Genomic DNA, 22,039 nt, shown 5'->3' on the forward strand with positions numbered 1-22,039 from the left:
ATTGACTAAGGTCCTCCTCCAGCCTGAGCATTGACTAAGGTCCTCCATCCTGAGCATTGACTAAGGTCCTCCTCCAGCCTGAATATTGGCTATAGTCCTCCTTCCGGTGTCTGATTTACATGTGAATCTTGTTTGAGAAATTTTCTCTGGTCACATACATATAATGGCTAACCTGTCTCCTCAAATTTCTCCATCCTAGTGTCCCTTCCCCTTGCTGTTCTTATTTCTACTTAGCACTCATTCCTCTGCTTTGCACACACATCATCTGATGTGTACTAAGTTTATAGTATCCATCTCATAGACATACTCATAAGGGCAGTATCTTAGTTTAGGTTTTCATTGCCATGAAGAGACACCATGACCATGACAACTCTTATAAAGAAAACATTTAATTAGGGTGGCTGGCTTACAGTTTCAGAGGTTCAGTCCATTACCATCATGATGGGAGCATGGTGGTGTGCAGGCAGGCATGGTGCTGGAGCTGAGAGTACTGCATCTTGTAGGCAACAGGAAGTTGACTGACTGTCACACTGAGGGAAGCTTGAGCAAAAGAGACCTCAGAGCCTGCTCCCATAGTGACACACTTCCTCCAACAAGGCCACATCTCCTAATAGTGCTACTCCCCTTAGGGCCATTTTTTTTCAAACCACCACAGTCAGCTTCAAGGGAAAAAGGTTTCATACATCTTTTTCATGATAATCCTTAGCACCTAACATAATGCTTGCATATGGGCAATCTGCTTATAGTTGAACATCATTGACATGCACACAGGAGTTGGACATTTGGCTTTCTTATTCCTGCTCTACAGGGAAGATGATGTGCCTGTGTTGTGTGTCCTCCCTGCATCTGTAATTATGTATTTGTGAATGTTCCTCTTTCATCATTTCTACTAGAGAAATGATGGGTTCATATGCCTCCCAAAGCAATATTTCCTACCTTCAGCTTCTTCATATTTGAAACAAACTAGGATAAAATGATATTTGTAAGATAACCTTAAAAAGGATACCTAATTTAAAAAATAATAATAACTTAGTTTGTTTTCTGACATTATTTCTCTAGATTATTAGAAGTGATAGATAAAGCTACAAGCCATTACGTATGATCATCCATTCATGCTACTCACCATGATACACTGACAAACAAAAAAAATGTGTTTGAGTTTAGACTCAACTTAGCTTGCTCAACTTATAATTGAGAAGTAGTGGGATATAGAATGACCATATGGGTGGTCATGTGCTAGAAGGAAGAGAAGCAATTACTTAGATAACCATTACCTTCATGATCCTGTAAAATGGAGAGTTGATTATTACATCACTGGATGGCTCTGAAATATATTGCAATATCAGAATCCAAGGCATAATTGTCTATTGCCTTTCCCCCAAACAATTTAGTACTTCATTTTCTAAAAGTTTAATAAATGCTGAAATATTTTAGTACCTACTTTAAAAACAAAGCATATAAAGATGGAGGTTTAAAACAATCAGCGGAGACTCTGCTCCATCCCCAGCACTGTAATAAATAAACGCTTATAATTCAGCGAACAGAGAGACCATCTTGTGGTGGCTTTCCTATTTTATATGACTCATGAACTTGTTGTTTGGTGTCTGCAGTCTATTTATAGATGCTTGTATTCTGTTTTCATTTGTTACATATAGAAATATTTAAATTTGGAATGTTCATTTAAGAAATCACTTCAAAGTCGTATTTAAGCAAACTTCAGCATTGCTTCTAGAAAAGTCTGAGCACCGAGTGTAGCTTAGCAGATGTAAACGTTTTCAATCCTCACATTTCAGACACTGATATCTGGAGCTGTGGTAGAACAGCTTGACTTTCTACGCATTAGTGACACAGAAAAGTAAGTTCCCTTGAATTACTTGGTTTTTGCATTTCTTGTGATTACATTAAGGAAGCGGGGAATCTGAAATGTTTTCTTTTGCTTTCCAGACTTCCAGAATTTAAGAGCTTTGAAGAACTTGAATTTCCCAAGCATTCAAAAGTCAAACGACAGAGCAGTACCGTAGATACTCCTGAGCTGAGACAGGAACCGGACATCACCATTACCGCGTGGAGAAACAAATCCACCCATGAAATCCTCCAGAAGCTGAAAGTGAGCAAAGATGTAATCACACTGGCCAGGACAGGACCTCTCCATCAGGCTGTGGGTCTGTGTCCTCTGCTCTGTACCCAGGGCAAGCAGGGGAAAGTTGTCCTCTTGGCCAGAGTCGGTGTGCATGCATGAAAGAGTGCAGATGTACAGGAATCTGTCGGGCTGGAGCTGGATGTGTGAAGCAGCTCATTCAGTGCCCTTTTCCCTCTCTGCTCCATTCTCAGCTCTTCTGCCCCAGAGTTTAGTTCCAATGAGTGCTTTGTCTCTCCCATCACTGAGGAACATAGTCCTCTGACTGTGCCCACATGAGTGTTTTAGCAATTTGTTAATCTCTTGAGATTACTCACACTTATAAAAAGAGATTAAACCTTATTGGTAGAGCTGTAAACACTGGATCTTGTTTGACCACACAGATTTGAGCATAGAGACTACTTTCCTTCCAGTCATGGCTAGCTTCTTATTAATCCACATAAACAAGGCTATCACATAGCAGCCACAAAGAACATAAACAGACCTGAAATGCAAATATTCTATATGTGTCCCTTCCTTTCATGTGTCTCATTATACCCTGACTGTAGCATGATCTGCCATTAATAAATAAGTAAAATCAGGAAGAGTCTCGGATACTGGCAAAGTCTCAGATACTGGTACATTAATATTGTACACACTGTAGAATCTGATTTGATCTATAAATCCTGCCATATCCAGAAGCTGGCCTGTGTACCCTCTGCCTTCCAGGCATCTCAGACCAAGAGGTCTGTAATGTCATCTTATATTTATTATATCAATGACATCTTCTTTTTCTTCGGTTCCATATTTCCTCTCTGTATCATGATTTATTATTAGTTAAATCCTATGGTTACTGATATTTATTTTATCCGAGTTCTTATGCCAATTGATGTTTTCAGGACTGCAATTGTCTGGCCGGTCAAACCATTCTGCTGGGTATCCTGCTGAAAAGAGAAGGCCCTAACTTCATCACCATGGAAGGTAAGAGTAAATAAGCAGGGGACATATTTATAAGAGGACCTCTATAATCTGAATATCTATTAGATGAACATAAAAATGCCTACTGTTCTAAGTTATTTTCCTCTTCCAGTAAATCTCTCACTCCTTCAATGGAAAGCATTCCTTCTCCGTCTAGCACAGCAGACTCCGATGTGACCCTCATGCAATGGCTTGCTTCTGTGCTTGGCTGTTCTAGAGCCTGATTTCTGCCTGTGACTCTGACCTTCTGAGCGCCCCATAGTTGCTTATTGACATTGTTTCCCTCTTTATTTCCTGCCATTTTTCAAAAATAGTATTGAACAGCTACATTTATGAAAAATGGCTTCTTCATGGTTTGTTGTAGCCATTTGGAACAGAATAATAGAATTTTGCTCTGACGGTGATCAATAAAAAAAATAAGTCATTCTAATTGTGTCTTTGTTCACTCTACCCTGAAAGGAGACCCAGTTATCCTTGAAGTCCACATTTGTATGTAAGGTCTCTGCTATGAAGAATCCTAACGTTCTATATCATGATCTGTTTCTGGCATTTTATAATACAGAATAATATAGAATATATTGGAATATGTTTAATTTGTAGTCATCAGATTTTCTGACTTATCTCAAAACCCTTTCAGTGGTATGTGTTAATTTGGTTAAAGTGTAAGTACCCTAAATGCCATTGTGAAACTCACTGTTACAGTCTGGTAATGAACTCAAGTTACTCAGACAAAGCCTCCTGAGTTTCTACAGTATTGTAGCAGTCATAATTCTCGAGTAGTATGAAGCAGATTTCAAACACAATCTTTTATTTTTTTAAGTCTTAATACTTAATACAGAATCTTAACTGTATTAAGGAAAGTCATTGACATTTAAACTTTAGTTAAACCAAAAGGAAGTAAGATATTTTAAAGTTAAAAAAGAATTCAACTTGTTATTAGGAATCTAAATTTTAAGTATATATGTAACAATGTTTAAATCTTTTAAATCATTAAAATATTATATAATAAGAACACTTGGAGTTATCTTGGGGTTTTTATTTTCAGTTATTTACTACTGGGAAATATTTTCAAGGCATTTTTTATAAACTTGCTAATAATCGTCTTTTACTTAGGTATCTGAATGACTTTAGAATTGCTTTTTTTTAATTTGTTTTTATTTTGCAGTACTGGGGGTGCTTGCTAGGGGAATGTGCTGCACTGAGCTGCCTCTCTAACCCTGCTACTACACTTTATTAGAGGTTGTGCACACTGTGCTTTGGCCCCTCTGTGCTCTCTGTGCTGCAGCCACGCTCTGCACTAGCAGTCCTCCTGCCTCAGCTGAGTAGCTTGGAATACAGTCTGCACCACCAAGCCAGCATTTGCAGGCAGCATGGAACCTGGATAGATTTAATCTAATTTAAGGCTATAAAAATAAGTGATAGGAAATTGTAAAGGTGTTTTTCTTTATCCTTACTAACTTATTGGTGCTCAATTCTGTCACATGGTTTCTTACTGACAAATCAGTCCACATGTGAGCTGTGGCCAAAGTGATAATCCCGGGGGTGTATTGACCACATGTGAGTCATGGCTTAAGTGTGAATTTTCGGGGTGTGTTGGGTTATCACAGCTCCACACACTTAACAGGGCCTTAGTAACCTTCCACTGAAAAAATGGGTATATTCAGTTGCCTAATTATTTTACTATGTTCTGTTTTCTGTAGAAAGGTAAAATAATACTTGCATTTGCTTAAAAGATCAGATTACATATTAGTTAGGGAAACAATAGCCGTGAAAGCACTACACTGCTTATTTGGGTTATGTATTTAAACCAGTCAGTTTAAAACAAAATGAATATTTAAGAGGTGGTTTTCCACCTTATTTATTTAAGGGGAATAAATATTGTGCACTTAGTTAAAAGCTTTCTTCAATAAAGACTTTCTTATCCTGTGCCTAGGTACTGTGTCTGATCACATTGAGAGAGTGTATAGAAGAGCTGGCAGCAAAAAGCTTTGGTTTGTATTAGTTTCCTTGTTGTTATTTTATTTTTTATATTGTTATATTTGGCACCTTAACAATAACAGTTCATTCTTACAGATGATACTCATCCTCATTTTGACATTTGAACTCTAGAGTTATGGCACCCTGACTTCAGACTTAGAAAAACATATGGGATAAAAACCTCTCCAGGGATTGAGCGTCCTCGCGGGCGGCAGGATAGTCACTCTGCCAGGCTGCACTATCCCAAGGAGGGTTTTTTTTTCATTTCCATCCTATGTCTAGAAAATCTGTTCTGTTGTTTTAGAAGGTCATAAAATACCATTTAATCCTTAGCAAAAATAATTAAAGGTAATTATCACTTAAGTTGAAAAAGTCATGAATAAAGCTGTTTAAATTCAGAATGAGGAGAGTGTACCCAGATATACATTTTGATGCAATTAAGTCTCAAGTAGTTTCTTATGAAACTCCCTGGATGGTAGTAAACCTCAGCTTTCTATTCTCTGAAGTTAGGGGACTGGACAAAATAATTTGTAAGTGGTACTACAGCTCTGCTTTATGGTGAATACACTCTTCCTGCTAAAGAAATAAGCATCCGGTTTAGATATTTCAAATTTCTACCGTAAGCTGTTGGTCTAGTGAGACATGTCGTCAGCAGATGTGTTCATACAGTGTGTTTCATGGTACATAGAGTATTGCTTGTGCTAAGCAAAGCCAGTTCCTGCTTCTGCAGTATACTTATGTCTTGATAAAGCACTAAGTAGCAAACATTTGGAAATGCTGACTGTTATATTTAAGCACTAGAGTCCTGGAAGCTTTATTTATTCTATTCTCCCTTTTATGGCTTTCCACTGCCCCCAGGCTGGCTGTGCGATACGGGGCTGCATTTACCCAGAAATTTTCCTCCTCTATAGCCCCTCACATTACCACCTTTCTGGTGCATGGGAAACAGGTAACATGCTCAGGATTTGGGAAACTCGAGATGCTTGATATGTGTGGGTTTATCTGCATTCCGAGGGTTAAATGCGTCTTTTGGTGTTCAAGTATTCGGTAAAAGTGTTTCTCTAGAAATGGGAGTATGTGTCTCACTAACTCAGTCAGCTATTGGCTTGATTTTCTACTAGTCCATTCATGTTGTAATTAAGAAATATAAATGCTTGTTATAGGCCAATTTCTGTGGAGATCCTAAAATTTTTTAAAAAAAATTGGTTGTGATTTTACTTTCTCTAAATGTTCACCTAAATTTTACTTTTGAGGGGAATGTCATATATTGCATGTGGTGTAATTTGGGGGCTGTAAATCTGTTCTCTCTATATTCTAAGACTTTTTCAGGAATGTATAAATAGAAGTGTGAATTCTATCCCCCAACATTCTGTCTTTATGGAGAAAGAAAGTGAGGGTAATTCACTTCTGAAATTCACTGCTGAGTCTTCTAATTCAGGCATCTGATTATCCAGGTATCAAAAGAAACATAATTCAAGTTAGGAAGAGATGGCCCAGTAGTTATGAGCGCATACTGCTCTTCCAGAGGATTCAGGCTTGGTTCCCGACATCTGGCAGCTAAGGACCACTGGTAACTCTGGCTCCATGGGTTCCAGGCTGTCAGTCTCTGCAGGCACCTGCATTCTCGTACACACGTGTACCCATAGTCACACACACATATACACATGATTTACAGTCATACTGTAGAGAGACCTGTAGTATAATTGGCATAGGAGTCAGTCACAAACACCAGAGATGCTTTTTTGCATCTGTTGCTGTCGAGCAGAATAGTCTCAATTCCTCCCTCTCCTGCCCCAGTTAAAAGAATAGTTAGGGCCTCTTGGTCCTTTTCTTTCTCGTATTATTTTACATTGATCTTGGCACCAGTGATGCTCTTTACCACCGCTTGGTGGCTGAGGTGAGGGTGAGACTGTCTTTGAGGAGTCAGGTCTAATGACAGTTTATTGTTTCTTCTCTATCATGTGAGGCCCAGCTGTTTATGTCTTAAGTTTCCTCAGATCAAGGGCACCATTCACTCATCATCTTTTCTGTTTGTGAAGATCTGGCCTGCTTTCTTCTTTGCCCTCAGGTCGGTTGTACGCCGTGCAGCAAGTCTTTTAAGTAAAGTAGTGGACAGCCTGGCCCCATCCATTACTAATGTTTTAGTGCAGGGCAAGCAGGTAAGTATCTGTTTTCCACATCACAGTCACAGCAGTTTCTGCTTAGGACACTTAGTCTGGACACCTTGATGGCATGGACAGCTTACAAAGAGGTTACCAGTGGCTTGGGGGTTTCTTCAAAAGTCTCTTCTCAAGCAGGAAAGATGCACATAGTCTGAAAGTAGCAGAACATTTAGTGGGCCATCTCATTTTCGCCCTGCACCTTGGGACTTTCATTTTCAGCCCCCATGTTTACTTAAGTTCAGTGCAGTTTCCAGTGTAGAAAACAGAATAATGTCCCTAGAGGGGCACTCAGCCAGGGTCGTGATGCTCAGAGCAGAATAATGTACCTAGAGGGGGGCACTCAGCCAGGTTATGATGCTCAGAGCAGAAGCTAGGTGCATAGCAAAGATACTTTTTCCTTCCACTCCACCTGACTGCTCCCTTCCCACTCCTTACGGATTCATTCAAATTGAAGAGGAGCCAGAGTCTACATGCCTGTGCTGCTCCCACACCCTTCACGCTCCAGGCCATCTCCTGTCGCCTAGCTCCTTTCTACCAACCAGGGTCAGCTCTTCACTTCTGCTCACAGGCCCATCTATAGTTGCACACACTCTCTCTTTCTCCTCTCTGTCCCCCTCCTTCCCCTCTCCTCCCTCTCCAGCCCCGTGTCTCTTTCCTATTCAATGCTTGATGGTGAATGGGTTGGCTTGAGCTGCGCATGTGGAGTTTGGTGCTGCTGCTCATCTTCTGTAATCTCTAATCATCTGGCTGGTTCGTTATTTGATTAGAGTGAAGCTCTGTTTACTTTGTCTCTCCTTTGGAGATGTATGTGTTTATTGTGTGTTCCTGACAGCTAATCTAGGGATATAGTGAGCTTTAATAATGGAGTTCTTTAACCTTTCTTAATAACACCAACTAATTACTCATATTTCAGGACTCTTAATTAAAACTGAAATAATTTAATTCAGAACCCAGCTTTAGGGATGTTGGGATAATGTTATTTACCTTCTCGTATGATGTTGTTCAGCAATGAAGAATAATTACTCTAAAAAGAAATTGCTGAGAAAAAGTTACTTTCCGTATAGTTTTCTCCATTAGGAGGTAAACTTTAAACCACTGTCAGTGATTTGGTAAACCAAGGAACAGGAAGTCGTTTACCCAGTACCTTTTTATTTCTAGAGTCTTTATCTGTAGCCAGAATCTGTGCCCTTGTCCCACACCATTGCATCTGTGGAAGAAAGATAGCCAGGGTTTGAGAAACATGTCTCCCCTGGTTTAAGGCCCATAGCACTGAAGTACAGCTTATTCTCACGCCTGTGCTAATAGGTCTTAGAACTTTTGGAGGTCACTGACCTGACACTAGAAGGGTAGGTTTGTTGTATTCATTCTGAACAATGTCTATAAGATGCTACAGCCTCCCCTCAATACCCTGCTCCCACATTCAGAAGCCTCAGAGCCTGCGCTCCAGCTATGGCTGGACTACTGTCCACCAGACCAACACCATCTCCCCGGGAAAGATTCTCTTACTGCAAGGGTGAGGCCAGATGCCAACAGCTTTGCCTAATGGCCAGAGGCAGGCAGTTTCTTCATGGACGGATTCTCATCCTCCACAGACAGAGACATGGAAATAGAGCAAAGTGTACAAAGATCTGTTTCTGACTGAAGTAGTATGGTTTCCTCAAGAGACTTGTAAATTATCTCAAGCTCTCTTGGATAAAAGTAGTTTGGTCTCATTATATCTAGGCGCCAATAATGTACCTCTGTTTTCTTTACATGGTGACATTTAATCCATGTAATCATACTCATATTTACTAGTTGGTATCATTAGTGTTTGCTAAATCAGTAGTTCTTAGAGGTTGGTTGGTTTAAATATATATGTGTATATGTATGTATTATCTAAAGCTCAGGCTGGGTCCAAACTCATTATCACCCTGCCTCAGCTCCCAAGAGAATAGATTTTTAGATGTCTGCCACTATACCAAGCCAGTTCTTACTTTATTCCACAACAACATTGGAGCAAAAGACCATGTTCTGCTCCTTATCCCTCATCTCTAAAATCACGTGTCTCGGAGGTGCTGTTGCTTTCCCTTCCTCATACAGTTAGGAGCTGTACGTGAAAGAGATGAGGAGTAGTGATGAGGAAGAAGCCAGCGCTGCAGGCCCTCTGAGAAGCAGCTGGCCAAGGATAGGGGAGATGTGAGCATTCTCTTGCCAGCTCTATCAGCACTTTCTGCTTTGAGCTTTGTCATTTCCCTCTGAGCTTTTTTCTTTGGCAGGCTTGTGGGCAGCCAATCCATTCATTCCATAGGTGAGCATCTAGTACCATGGATCATAACCCTCCACATATACCTACCGTTATACCAGGGTAAGTGAGGGCTACCTGAGACTACATGGCCTTCCTCCTGACTTTGGAAAGGTTGAAATGTTGTTATAGAGCGGAAGGTTCTACTTGAGAACGGTAAGAATAGATCTCCCAAATACACTATATGTGTATTCTGGCAGCTCTAGGGACTTTTCTAGCACTAACATTGCCCCAACCCCAAATTAATAGTTATTTATATCTACTCAACCCTCACTCCCCTGAGACCCTCATCTGCACTTACATTTTAGACCAGACTCTGAACTGTCGTGCACCCCAGTGGGAGTCATGCTTTGAAAGCCATTTTAATAAATGTTAGAAACAGTTATCCTTCCTAACTCCCTAGCTTGCATAGAGCAATTTCAGCCTGCCAGTCATCCTGAACCTTGAATTTTTTCTTTTTCTTTTTTCTTTTCTTTCTTTTTTCTTTTTTTTTTTCTTTTGTAGCTAGGAATTTTTTTAACCTTACAATCTGGCAATTACAGGTAACTTTGGGTGCCTTTGGACATGAAGAGGAGGTCATCTCTAATCCACTGTCTCCAAGAGTGATTAAGAACATTATCTATTATAAGTGTAATACCCATGATGAAAGGGAGGCAGTCATTCAGCAAGAACTGGTCATCCATATCGGCTGGATCATCTCGAATAGCCCCGAGCTGTTCAGTGGCATGCTGAAAATACGAATTGGGTAAGTGCTTTGATTTGCATAGAGACTTAACTCAAGTGGTCCTCCAGCAGATCCGGACTTCGCACGTAAAGCCAGTGTCTGTGGATTCTTAGGACAGTGCCTCTTTCTTCCATCCTGTGGAAGTAGCATCTGGTAGTTTAAAGAACGAATTCCAGGGGCCTAAAAGAATCCACACCTGTATGTACTTCCCAAGTAAAATAGCAATGAAATCAAATGCCAAGGATTTCAAGTTATATCATATAAAAATAAATAAATAAATAAATAAATAAGCAAGCAAATACTTGTGAAAATTCTTAAAAATAAAATGGATGAGCCATGATAGGAAAATGGTTTTTTTTCCAGCAAAACCATGTCAGAAGACATGATCCAATAAGAAATTGGCATTTTAAGGATACTCTGCATGTGTTTTCTACTGAACTCTAGTGTTGAATTGCTGCTATTGTAAACTTAGATAAAAAATTAAAAGTAAGGTACTGGTGGTTTCAAATGTTCCTAACTGACGGGGTCTAGCCCCAATGGGGTTTGCCTGTTCCAGGATAGGGGCATGTGGATTAGAAAATTCGGTAGGAGGAATAGAGATATGAAAGAAATACAGAGGCATAGGATAGAGCCAGGAGGCCAATCCAGTGAATACTGAATATACCTGCATTTATTCTCCATATGCTTATATACCCCAGTCCAAAAAGGGGGAAAGAAGGCAAAAGACTGTTTTAACATGATACAAAGAACAAACAGAGCAATTACCTGCTTCAGTATTTGACACATAAAGCCATTGTGTCCTGAGTTAAGCATTCTGTAGTTAAGGCTAGAGGAGCGGCAACTACAAGTTAGACCCAGTACCCTCTAGGTAGTCACTCCCTGCGTCAAACCTCCTGTCAAGTCCTTGAAGAAGGTGAATAGGCTTGAATTCTTTGACCTTTGGTCAGGGTGGGATGGGTCTACCTACTGTGGGCCTTCTCAATACCAAAACCACCAAGTAACCACACCCTAGGTCAAGATATCTTGTTTGTAGCCACACTTTAAGTCAGACCTCTGGTCAATAACCTTGAAAGAGCAAGAGTACCTCAAGCTCTCTGGCTTCCATTCCTAACCAAGAGTCTTTTGGGGAAGTGTAAGTAGGGTGACCTCTGTGGTCCTACTCCTTTACAGCTTTGTAGCCCTGGGAGGGTGCTGGGCCTGCCCAACCTTCCTCCACATCATCCTCACTGCTCTATGGAAGAAGAAAATGCTTCAAAAACTATGGCAACCCATAAAGTGTATTATAAGTGGCATATAAATACACCCTTACCAAAACAGTCAGATCAATCATATAGAATAACAAATGTTGGAAAGAATATATATTCCCTATTTGTTGAGTACGAATGCATGGGTATGTAAGTATGAATAAGGACACTGTTTCTGCTCGTCTTGACCCTGGATTGTTGATTTAAAAAAAATCTTTGCAGTTTCTCATATCAATTTCTTCTTGAAATAAGCAATCTTTACCTTTATATTTATGTGTTTGAGAGAGAGAGCGAGAGAGACAGAGATGGTTTCCCCACTCCACCATGTAGGTCTCAGGGACTGAGCTGAGGCTTTCAAGTTTGGTGGCAAGGGCCTTTATTATATTTTCCTTTGTATCATTTATTGCTTTCCAACTTCTTAGTTTTTATTTCAGACAGCTACCAAAGTGTAGACACTCATGTGGTAATAGCTACTTGTCCTTACTCTCTGCAACACCATGAGTATACCGTAAGTAATCAATTCTTTGTCTATGATTAGACCAGTAACTAGGACCTGTAGCTTACTCCTGCTACCCAGAGTCGTGAGGAAGTATGATATTGCACACCGCTGGTCCAGATAAAGATTTGAAGTGTGGTTGCCGTTAAACTCAGGTTGATTTCATACCATCATGAAGCTATACATTGAAAATGTCTAAGGTTATAATGAAGCATAAAAAATTGAGATTTTACTCCTTTACTTATGAGACAAGAAATGCAAATGAATTGAAACTAATTCTAAGTCCCCGCTCTGCTTCAAGAGATAGAGTAAGGCTGTCTTAAAGGTTGGAGTTCTTAGAGTAAGCTTTTCCCTTCTGATACTGGAAATTACCTCTGGCAAAGCAGCCTTTTGTCATGTTAACCACACTTAAACAAAACAAAACTGTAAAATACAAATCTTTCTACTATCTATATTGTCTAAATCTAGATCTATATTGTCTTAATCAAACTATAAGAAGAGCTTAAATGATTTATTTATCTGGCCATATTTTCAAGGTCACTATTTGCAACAGTTTCCTGGTGTAACAGGGAGTTCTGATCTGTCAGCTGGCAGGAGTCTTCACCCAGGTGACATTTTCCTCTCTGGGCCTCCAGTTTGCACATTAATCTGCTAGAGTCTTCTCAGTGGTGGCTTTTCCTTCTGGGCCTCCAGTTTACATGTTTGTCTCTTTTTATTTACCTCATACTCAATAAGTTTTTACTAAGATCTCTACTCCTTGAGGTGACCGCCCTCCCCTGTACACACCTTTAACGGTTGCCTGCTGGCACAAACATATGTTTCGTTATAAATTAGGTCCTGGAACAGTTTTGATTGGCTTAAAATTGGTGAACAAATTATTCACACAGTTTTTGAAGGCCAAATTCTTTGTAAATTGTTGAACCTGTAGCTGCTTCTAAGCTATTCATTAATTGTAGATTTTTTTTTTAAATGGAAGATTTAAAGTGAAATTACCTGGCGCTAGTGAGAAGGAAACACGGAACACGCAACAAACCCGCTTAGGGGTTTATTAGAGGGGGTGTGCACAGGCCTGGGGAAGTCAGTGTGCAGAGAGAGAGAGAGAGAGAAGAGAGAGAGAGAGAGAGAGAGAGGAGAGGAGAGGAGAGGAGAGGAGAGAGGAGAGAGAGGCTGCGCATCCAGCTTTTAAAAGCTGCCTAGCGTGTGCGCACAGAGGGTTGACTTGACTACATCATATGCAGATGACGGGACTCATGCACGCGTGCAAGGGCTTAGCTGAGTCATAACGTGGATGATGCAACCACACCACACATGAGTCATGTGGGGGCCCTTAGGCACTTCTGCCTGAGGGCTTGTCTGCACATGCGTGGCCCTAGAACCTGGAAGTATCAGCCTTATTGTGACTGAAATCATAACATAAAGAAAGTAATTTTTTGATTATTTAGATGATGGTAGCATCTCAGATGGGTATTCTTGTCTGAAATTTTCAGTTATTTTTTTCTAATGTTAATATTCTTGAAATGCCAGCATCCACTAGGCGTGTACTTTAATCCTGTTACTTCTTATCCTCAGTTCCCACGGGCTGCCCACACTTCTATCTGTGCTTTACCCTTCCTTCGTCTTCTCCAAGGTTTCTTGATCTGCATCACTCGTTGCCCAGTGTTTTCCCCCCTCTCCACGGCTAATCCTGCTGGTGAGGCATTCCTGTGAAGAGAATCAGCCTGCTCACAGGGACGCTACCCTAGCCTTATAATGATTTGATTTGCTGTCTCATTATTGATTTGTGTGCCAGCCTTCATGTTAAAATAGATCAAGTTCCTGACAGGCCATTACTGTAAAGACCTGCAATCAACTGCTTTCTACTGTAGGCCTGTCAGTCAGGCTTTACTAGGAGAAACCCTGGGGATGTGTGCTATCAGGCCTTTCTCAGCTTGCCTTTCATGTTGCCTTGGCATTCTGTAAGCAACCGTGACCCAGGTGAGTCCTGTCTGATGTCCAAGGAGGCCACTGTAGATCACGTATTTGGTGCTCAGAGAAGGCCACCAGTGTCAAAGATTCAGACTTTAGCATTGCTGGGGCAATGGAAGAGAGTTGCCGCTTGCAAACCCAAGTTAATGAGCATCATTTTGGTACCTTTGAGTTGAAGAACCTTTGATGGGAGGTGAGGAACTGAGGTGACAACTGCCCCGCCCTGTTCTGATGATTAGGGTTGGGGCAAAGGGAGTGAGTCACAGGGCGGGGCACTCCAGTTTTGTGACCAGAAGCTCAGTCGCTTCATCAAACGGTTACACTCTCTACCTTAGTGTGAATCAGGCCAAAAATCCTCCCTTGTAACTTCGCCACTTCCTGTTCCCTGGAATCTTAGACATCTTGGGCTGCCATAGTAAAAATCTCACAGGTAAAGTGACTTAAATAGTCAGATTTAATTTTCTCACTGTTTCTGGAAGTTCAGGGTCCTGGCATCAGTTGATCTGGCTCTGGTGAAGAGTCTCCCAGTGGCCAGATACTCTCTCACTAATGTTCCTGCGAACTCAACTAACCCTAGTACCTCCAAAGACCCTGGCTGCAGGTGTGCTTCCACTGGGACCAGGGATTCAAGGCAGGGATTTAAAGGGGTAGTGTTACAGCGTAGCAAAGAGCATGGTTAGGAGACTGACAGTGTAGACAGTCATTTACTATGCTGTTTAAGCACAAATATCAGTCCTTATTCTCTTGAAATAATATGCAAACAATTGCTAACATGGTTTCTTGCCCAGGACCAGGACTATTATTTCTGGCTTGTGTTTTCCGAAGGCGTCAGCTGAGTGTATTAAGCGCTGTCAGTTACCTGTGCTCTTTTCACTGCCATGCCTTGAGGAAGGTGTGCTATTAAATAGCATGCTGGCACGTAAAGTGGTGCCCTTGGCTCACTCACCACAGGAGTGTGTTCAGAGGCAAGCCTGTTGTCTGGACAGTTGTGGAGAACTCCTCCAGCTGTCCTTAGGGAGGACATTCTCATCCTCCAGCCAACCGTGAAACGTCTGAAGCCTGATCCGTCAGTCGTGTGTGCCTGTCACTTTCTCATTTGCTTATTGGCAAATTAAACGTGTCTCTGGTTCTTCAGGCAGTGGTCCAAGGATAAGCATCATTCTCCTGACCTCCCGCGTTTTTCTGTTTTTCTTTCCCCCACTTTGGGAAGTAAATGCTTTTATTGCTGGAATTGCCACATCCTTTGTGACCTTGGCAATGGGAATGAAGACAAGAAGTAGAGACTCCTGTGGACTTTTAAACTATTAGTAGTCCTGGATAAAATGTCTCTTGATATTCTCCTTTAAGTAAGCACCTTTATTGTTCCTTTCCCATTGGCATGTGATTGTTACAGTGGTACTGGGTCACAACCTTCTGATCTTCACGGTGTCACACTGGGTAATTTGCTTTCTCTGAGTCTCTGACACTGTCCTTAGTACTTTATGTGCAGTGTTGTTTCCTGTTTATATTTTAGTCTTTCTAAAAATTGATATAAAAATTAGCCTTTACTAACATATTTATGATTCTTTAGACTTTCAAAGGGCCTTTTAAAATATATATGGCCTTATTTATTCTGCAGTGTAGTAAGTTAGATGAGAAATAGTAATATCCCCATTTGAAAAGTAACTCAACAGTAGGGCACAGTTGGTAAGTGATGGGTTTTGTTATTGTTTTAGTTTTCATTCTTTAACTGGAGCTGTGTTTTAAAAACTTATTTATTTTAATTCTTTGACAGTTTTATACATTTGAATAATGGATTTGGGTCATTTGTGCACACACTCCTCCATACATTCTTCCCCCCACCCACCCCTCCTGTAATGCCCTATGAAATCAAAATAAAAAAAATAGATCACATACTTTCTGTAAAAGGAGAGTGCATTTTTGTTTCCTGGCCACCCAGACCTGAATAATCACACAGAAACTATATTAATTACAGCACTGTTCAGCCAATTACTCAGGCATATTTCTGGGTAACTCTTTCATCTTAAATTAACCCATTTCTATTAATCTGAGTATTCCCACAAGACTGTGGCTTACCGGAAAGGTTCTGAGTCCTTCTCCTTCAGCAGCTATGTGGTGTCTCTTTGACTCCATCTTCTCTTTCACTATTTTTCTGCTCAGATTTCCCGCCTGGCTTTGCTTTTCTAAGCCATTGGCCAACAGCTTCAACCAATGGTAATAAAACATATTCAGTCATACAGAGGGGAATCCCACATCAACTTCTGACATATAATGCCACAGGATATACATTACCATTCCAAAATGTAGGGAAGGTAGCACAGTGAGGAATTACTGGACCAAAGCAAGACCATCTTGGCAAACTCCAAACTCTACATCTCCATGTCTGATGTCAAAAACTCTTCAGAGCTCCAACTCCTTTCAGCTTTGTTGACTGCAACACACTGCTCTCTCTTGGGCTGGTTCCACTTCCTGTTAGCAGCTTTCCTTGGCAGGTATCCCAAGACTGGTGTCTCCAATATCTTGGGGTCTACCAGGCAACCCAGACTTTACCTCCTCAGCTTCGTGCAATGGCCTCTCTTGGCCTCCATTCCAGGACACCCTTGATGCATGTCTGACCTCAGCAGCTTTCCTTAATCACGGAGGAATATTACACAGCTCCTCTCTTCTGTCCTAAAAGCCAGAACCATGTGGCCAAAGCTATCAAGTTCTACTATTTGTTGGAGCTAGAACACGCCCCCTCATTGAATTACCTCTTCACCAGCTTTCTATTTTCCATGGTTACCATCACTGCCTAAGCTTGGCAGGAAGCATAGCAGCACACAGGCAGACATGGTGCTGGAGAGATAGCTGAGAGTTCCACATCTTGATCTGCAGGAAGTGAACTGAGACAAATTTCCTCTAACAGTGCCACTCCCTATAAGCACTGGGGGCCATTACATCCAAACTCCCATAGCTCTTGACCAGGTTTAAAGTAGCAGCTATGGCCTTCCTCCAGTGAGGCAGGCCTCATGTGCCTTACAAAATTGCTTTGCCACCCATTCCCGCAGTAGCCAGGCCACAGGGCACCAGTGGACACATCTTGCCTGGCAGGTTGGTGTTATAGCCACAGAGTCCACAGCTGTGTGGAATTGCTGATGCCCTTTCTTCCCCTGGAGCCTCCATAGTACTTCAGGCATCATGAAAGCCAGTCAGCAGAGCGGAGACTTGCAGCTCAGTGCCAGCATGATTTCTCTGTGTCCTGCAGCTGAAATGTGTGGCGTCTTCAATAATTGGGTCCTACCATCTAGCTCAATGGGCAACCAGGAGCAGTGACAATTGCCTATTCTATTTTGGAAGCTTCTGGGACATTCCAACCCCCAACTCGTAAGGAGGAAAACCACATCTGACACTGGGGTAGTAACTTGTGGCCTCTGGGAAGAACGGTATCCATTCATACAGGGTGCTTCTGTTCAAATTTTTTAAACTATGTTTTTTAATCAGCTTACTCTAAAATAATAGGTTCACATAAAGGCATTCCTAACATGCTTAGTTTTGGTTAATCTTTCCCTTCAGCTTTTCCTCTCTCCAATTTCCATATCCTATCCTTGCTTAAGCCTCTCCATCCCCTAACTACTTCCATATTCTGTATATTTTCCTATGTCCCCGTCCCCTAAGCCGCCCTCTCTATTGACCCTTTCTTAGCTTCCTGACCTCTAAAGACACTACAAGTTAAACGTACTAGAGGTCAAAGGTAGGCTCTACAAATGAGAGCAGTCATGTTGTGTTTGTCTATCTGGGCCTGGGACTACTTCACTTGGTATGTTTCCCAGTAATATCCGTTTTCCTCAGAACTTCAGAATTCCATTTTTCTTTGCACCTGAATAAAATCTAGTGTGCCACTTACACATGTGAGTGTGGCAATCATCACATCTGCCATTGACTGTTTTGACATTCATTCCTGAGTATCTTAGAAGGTGTAGTCTTTTTGAAAGGGGTTTGTAGCCAGACATGGTGGCTCACACTCGTAATCCAAACACATGAGAGAGTAAGACAGAAGATTATCACAAGTTCAATGCCAGCTTGGTCTACATAGGCCAACCTCAAAGTCTGTCTCAAACATACATACATACATACATACATACATACATACATACATACATACATTCTGTTTCTGTTGTTGTTCATTTTGTTGGTGGTTTGGTTTTTGTTTTGGTTTGATTCATGGTCTTACCATATAGCCCAGACTTGCCTCAAAGTCAGGGTCCTCCTGCCTCTACTTGCTAAGCACCAAAAGTACTGTGTGTACCACTGCTCAACTAGCATGATTTCTTAACCACAGTGCTGTTATCAGACCCAAAATTAACATCACCAAACATCCAATTTCTAGCCCCCAAAGGACTTTCTGCCTCCTCTTTAAAACAAGGCCATACATGGCATTTTTAGTACATATCTGCAGCCATGTAGTCTAGAAGAGTACCTTCCACTCCATGGTTCCTTTTTATCCCATTGGCTTTCTAAGAGACCAGAGTACAGGTTTTCTGTTGCATGGCTCAATAATGGGCCATTACTCTAAGCTACTACAAATATAAAATTTAGCATTAAAATGAAAGGAAAATAAAGTAGAATTATAAGTAACTTTAAGTTAAACTTACATAGACTATAAAAAAGAAAAGGTTCAGTCTGTTGAGAATTTTTTTAATTAAAATGTTTGTAACAATTTTATAAGAAATTTTAACATCAAAGCATCCAAAATGACTCTGTTCTTGTGACTGTTATGTTTGTATACCATGTTGGCAAATATAGTCTCTAATACAGGCAGTGAACAAGTCAAGAAATTCTACTTTTTGCCAGATAGAAAAACTTCTTCGTTCACTTTTCAGCTGATTTAAAGAAATACGCCAAGGCTTAGGGAACATCAAGGAAGAGGGGGAAGGAAGAAAGACTGGAGGGTGGAGACGCCGCTATGAAATGCTATCTCTGGATGTGACATGGCCACTGTACTCGTGATTTCAGTGTAGCTGTGTTGAACAAGATCAAGCCACCAAACCATGTTATCAGTCCACACTGCAACAGACGGCACTAACTGGACTCACTAGATCACCTGGAAAAAGCTGGACATGAGTGGGGATGAGGATGTCTGGAGGCAGCTGGGGTGGACAAAATCAAACCCTGTAATGATTTTTAGTGCATTGTTAACATTCTGTCCTTGTGTTCTGGGTTTTCCCTTACTGAAACAAAATATTTGAATCACTTTACAAAGACAAACCTTGTTTTGGCTCACAGTGTTGAAGGTTTTTGTCCATAGTCAGTTGTCTCCATTGCTGTTGGGCCTGAGGCAAGCAGCACAACACAGCAGCATCACTTGGCAGAGTGAATCTTGGCACTCAAGAGACACTAAGCAGAAAGGGGAAGGTCCCATCTTGGACATGATCCCATGACCAGAAAACCCACTCCAGGACCCTCCTCTTAAAATTTCTACCAGTTCTCAGTCATATGGAGTGCATCAGGTGTGTGTGTGTGTGTGTGTGTGTGTGTGTGTGTGTGTGTGTGGTGATGGGGTGGTAGTCAGATCCAAGTGAGCAATTTGTTTCTCTCAAGCCAAGCATTTTATGGTGTGTACTCAAATTTCTGGTATCCAGAAAGAACAGCAATAGGAGAGAGGAGAAGTGAGAATTGTCTTCATCTGAGACCACAGAGACTGGAAGTCACAGACCCGAGACTCTTGGTCTGTGGCCTGTGGCTTGGCCCAGCACACAGGGACCTAAACCTTGTCGCCTGCACCTCTTGCTCACCTGGGGTGGTTTAAGGTTTTTCTCCCATCCTTTGCACTGAGACATTAAACTCTTCCCACGAAGGAGTGTCACTGTTGTTTTACAAACCAGCTTTGGCAGAAAGACTGTATCTTTTGACTATATTGGCCTGAAGTTTTCACCTCTGTGCCCATAGTAGCCTGGTGGGTTGTTCTTCAAGGGGGTACAGACAGAGAAAGACAGTCCTCTGCCTGGGGCAGTGCTTTTTCTGTAACACACTGCTGCAGTTAGGTTGCAACTCACTGCCCCTTGTATTCCAAACACAGGCAATGACTTACGAGGTTAAAAAAGAAATTTGTATTTTTAGAAATCATCATTATTTTTGTCATTCCCAGGAAGAGACTTTTATGTGATAGCGCATCTCAGCCCTATCTTAAGAGGAATCGTCTGCGGGCTGTTTGGTTGCAGCTTGTTTCCTGCAGCAGCTACAGAGCAATAGTGAGTCTGACCTGGAAGAAATCTAAGTACTTAGCTTTCCCCGTGTCTTACAACTAATTGCATGTTTAAAAGCATCCTTAAGGTTCTGATCAGGTCACAGTCTGGATGAAAGAAATATCAGTGATCCAGGAAATGGAAATGGCCTTTTCCTCATTCTGCTATGGATGCGTCAGTGCTGTGAAGGGTGTTGCCGGAAGCAGCACCAGGTGATTGCATTTGAAGAGTTCTCTGTTCTTGCTTCAGGTGGATCATCCATGCCATGGAGTATGAACTACAGATCCGTGGTGGAGATGAGCCGGCCGTGGACTTGTATCAGCTCTCGCCCAGTGAGGTTAAACAGCTGCTCCTAGACATTCTCCAGCCTCAGCAGAGTGGAAGGTAATAGAGGCTTTTGTTTCCTGTAGACACGGAAAGACACAGAAACATCTGATTCTTTAGCTGATATGGATGAGAAATTAATATGACATCAATAAGAAATTTAAGACGCTAGGCAGGGTGGCATATGCCTATGATCCCAGCACTTATGATGCTGAGACAAAATGATTGTGTGGGCTTTCTGGTGAGTACCATGACTACCAGACTGGCCAAAACAGAAGGAGGCTCAGCAGAACATGAGGCCACCTTCCCAGCCAGACAGCATGGACACGGATGAATCGAAATGTCTGGATTTATGATTCTGTGTTGATTTGCATTTTATATTTTTTCCAGGTATAGTTTATAACACTCTCCTATTTTTTTATTATCAGTGCACTATATAACACTTTATACAACTTTGATTAAATTTTTGTATGGAATTTTATAGTATTTGGCATCTCCTCCCGACACTTTGGCAGAATTTGGGTTTAGTAGCATTATGGAGATGTGCTGCCTGACCCTATCTCCCTAAGTAGACTATAAGCATCAGACATAAATCCTTCCATATAGTTCACTTAGAAGAAAAAAAAACAAAACAAGTGTTTGTGGATTGCCTTGAATTTAATATGTTTAATTCCAGAATGAACAGTAGTGTAATTATATTATATTAATTATATATATGTACATATATAGAGAGAGATAGATAGATAGATTATAGATGTGTGCCTCGCTGTCTTCTCTAACAATAGATTTGAACAAACAAGTGAGTCTCCTTGTCATAGGACAGTTGACATTACAAAATGTTGGTTGTAAATGTAACGGCATCATAATGATGTCCCAAGAGCCGTTTCCTGAGCTCCATGTGGAAAAGCTAGCGAGAAAAATGGAAAACATTAAAGAAAAGCTTTCTCAGATGGTTTTAACCGGGGGCATAGCTTCTGTGAGTAAACAGTGTGGTAAACAGATGGCCCTAGGCAGGAAAGACAGCAGAGATGAGCCTTCCATAAACACACATTTGGGATCCACTACATAGGAACATTGCCATCACAAGTCACTGCATCAAGAATGGACTTTTAAAATAAATTCTTTTCACAACTGGATCACTATTTGCAAACAGATAAAATCAGATACTTGTTATGACAGCACAACCACCTCCAAGTAGACTAGAGGTCGGCATGTAAAGCATGGGACAGAGAAGACAACACTGGTGAATTTCTCTTTAACCTTGCTGTGGGAAAGACCTTAAGTAGGATTTAACCCAAAGGGAGGATGAGAAACAACTAGCAAAGCTTATCAGATTTTAAATAACATTTTTTAATGCAAAGCTAATCTCAAAAGAAAACCAAGAAACTGGATCCAAACATGTTCTGAAGAGTTACTATCCAAGAATTCTTAAGAACTGAGAGATAACCACCCCAGATCAAAATGGAGGGGAACATCAACAATATGTACATTTTATAAAAAATGGCCTTTGACTATTTTAAAAGATGTTCATATTAATATACAATTAGAGCC

General features: G+C 41.1%; 1 protein-coding gene across 4 annotated transcripts in view; it reads left to right on the top strand.

The window, feature by feature from the left end:
* Positions 1–22,039, top strand: part of Phkb (phosphorylase kinase regulatory subunit beta) — a 199,180-nt gene that overhangs the window by 160,372 nt on the left and 16,769 nt on the right. For 3 of the 4 annotated variants that reach the window (XM_005367020.1, XM_013353722.2, XM_013353723.2), the window contains 7 exons: positions 1,794–1,855; positions 1,945–2,107; positions 3,016–3,097; positions 5,028–5,085; positions 7,140–7,230; positions 10,057–10,259; positions 20,414–20,548. In XM_005367020.1, coding sequence (XP_005367077.1) covers positions 1,794–1,855; positions 1,945–2,107; positions 3,016–3,097; positions 5,028–5,085; positions 7,140–7,230; positions 10,057–10,259; positions 20,414–20,548 — 794 coding nt within the window. Of the gene's footprint in view, positions 1–1,793; positions 1,856–1,944; positions 2,108–3,015; positions 3,098–5,027; positions 5,086–5,929; positions 6,021–7,139; positions 7,231–10,056; positions 10,260–20,413; positions 20,549–22,039 lie in introns of all 4 variants that reach the window. The other variant, XM_005367021.1, reaches the window with a different exon arrangement.

This window comes from Microtus ochrogaster, unplaced genomic scaffold (assembly GCF_000317375.1).
Source record: "Microtus ochrogaster isolate Prairie Vole_2 unplaced genomic scaffold, MicOch1.0 UNK15, whole genome shotgun sequence".
NCBI classification, from domain to species: domain Eukaryota; kingdom Metazoa; phylum Chordata; class Mammalia; order Rodentia; family Cricetidae; genus Microtus; species Microtus ochrogaster.